This window comes from Otolemur garnettii, unplaced genomic scaffold (assembly GCF_000181295.1).
Source record: "Otolemur garnettii isolate 467f Iridium unplaced genomic scaffold, OtoGar3 scaffold00299, whole genome shotgun sequence".
Lineage (NCBI taxonomy): Eukaryota > Metazoa > Chordata > Mammalia > Primates > Galagidae > Otolemur > Otolemur garnettii.
Window position 1 is genome coordinate 363002 of NW_003852694.1, and position 1716 is coordinate 364717.

Below are 1716 nucleotides of genomic sequence, written 5' to 3' on the forward strand. Positions count from 1 at the left end.
CACCTTAGGTGTATGTGGCTGGCGCCTTATCCACTTGAGCCACAGGCGCCAAGCTGTCCTTATACTTTTTTTATTTTTAAAGCCTTATTCTGAAATGGATCTCACATTATAAAATAAGTCACTTGAGATTCTAGTGTATCTTAATGACTGATTTTTGAGTGAACTGACTTTAAAAAGTTATTATAGAGAAAGGTAGTTCTGGGCAGATTTGAAGGAATGAAAGACAAGTCAAGAAGACATAGATAGAGTTGAGCATTGAGTCTCACCCCTGTAATCCGAGCACTTTGAGAGGTAGGAGAATTGCTTGAGGCCAGGAGTTCAAGACCAGCTTGGGTAATAGCAAGACCCTATCTCTCAAAAAAAAAAAAGAAGAAAAAGAAAGAAAAGAAAAATTAGCCATGGTTGGTAGTTGATACTTGTAGTCCCAGCTACTGGGAAGGCTGTGGCTTAAGAGGTGTTAAGCCCAGGAGTTTAAAATTGCAGTAAGCTAGCTGGGCACTGTGGTGGGCGCATATAGTCCCAGCTACTTGGGAGGCTGAAGCAAGATCATCACTTAAGCCCAAGAGTTGGAAGTGCTGTGAGCTGTGATGCCACTGCCCTCTGCCGAGGGTGACACAGTGAGACTCTGTCTGAAAAAAATTAAAAATAAATAAAACTGCAGTGAGCTACGGTGCACTCTAACTTGGGCAAAAGAGACAGACCATGTTTGAAAAAAATAAAAAATGAAGAAGAAGAAGAAAGAATGAAAGGATAGTTGGCTCTCTAAAATAATGTTTATAGTTACTTTTAAATTTAAACTTTAAATAGAGAGATTTGAATGTATTCTGTTCTGTAAAATCATAACCCTATAGTTTGAATTAAGATGAAATATAAGTGGTATAAAAATATAATGGTAACTCACTGATTATTTATTAAGTGTTCGTTCTTAAGATGACCAGAACTTGCACCAAAAGAGTGAATTGGTATTCTATGAACCTCATGATACTTATCTTTTATTTCCAGGAGTTCCGGAAGTGCCTTCCAGCTCTTGTCCCCCTAATTGGATTATACATGAGAAGAGCTGTTATCTATTTAGAACATCACTAGAGTCCTGGAAAAGCAGTAAAATACAGTGCTCTCAACTGAACTCGAATCTCCTAAAGATAGACAGCCCAAAAGAATTGGTAAGTGTAAATAAACTTCATTTAAAACTGTGGTCTGTATCGAGGAAAAAAATAGAGGGAGATTCCAGGTAATGACAATTGTCCCTAAAATAAATTTATTTTAAATGTCCTTTAACAATAATAATGATAATGATAATAGCATGCATTAAACAAGTAAAGTGTAAAGTGTATGGTATATGCTTTTATTTTTTAATAATTAATGTAAGATATAAACAATTTAACTTTAAAACAAATCCTTTATTTTTATTATTATTATTATTTTGAGACAGTCTCACTCTGTGCCCTGGGGTTGAGTGCCATGGGTCTCATAGCTCACAGCAACCTCAAACTCTTGGGCTCAAGTAATCTTGCCTCAGCCTCATGAGTAGTTAGACTACAGGCACCTGCCACAATGCCCTGCTATTTTTTAGAGACAGAGTCTCACTCTTGCTGAGGCTGTTCTTGAACTCCTGAGCTCAGAAGGTCCACCGACCTCAGGCTCCCAAAATGCTAGGATTATAGGCATAAACCACTGTGCCTAGCTAAAACAAATCTTTTTTTTTTTTTTTTTTTT

General features: G+C 36.9%; 1 protein-coding gene and 1 long non-coding RNA gene across 4 annotated transcripts in view; one reads left to right on the plus strand and one right to left on the minus strand.

Annotated features, from left to right (window-relative positions):
* Window positions 1-1716, minus strand: part of LOC111722639 — a 12284-nt gene that overhangs the window by 9527 nt on the left and 1041 nt on the right. The window lies entirely within an intron of this gene.
* CLEC7A (C-type lectin domain containing 7A) overlaps window positions 1-1716 on the plus strand; it is a 16142-nt gene that overhangs the window by 6247 nt on the left and 8179 nt on the right. For 2 of the 3 annotated variants that reach the window (XM_003803368.3, XM_012813762.2), the window contains exon 4: window positions 1015-1163. In XM_003803368.3, coding sequence (XP_003803416.1) covers window positions 1015-1163 — 149 coding nt within the window. Of the gene's footprint in view, window positions 1-1002; window positions 1164-1716 lie in introns of all 3 variants that reach the window. The other variant, XM_012813763.2, reaches the window with a different exon arrangement.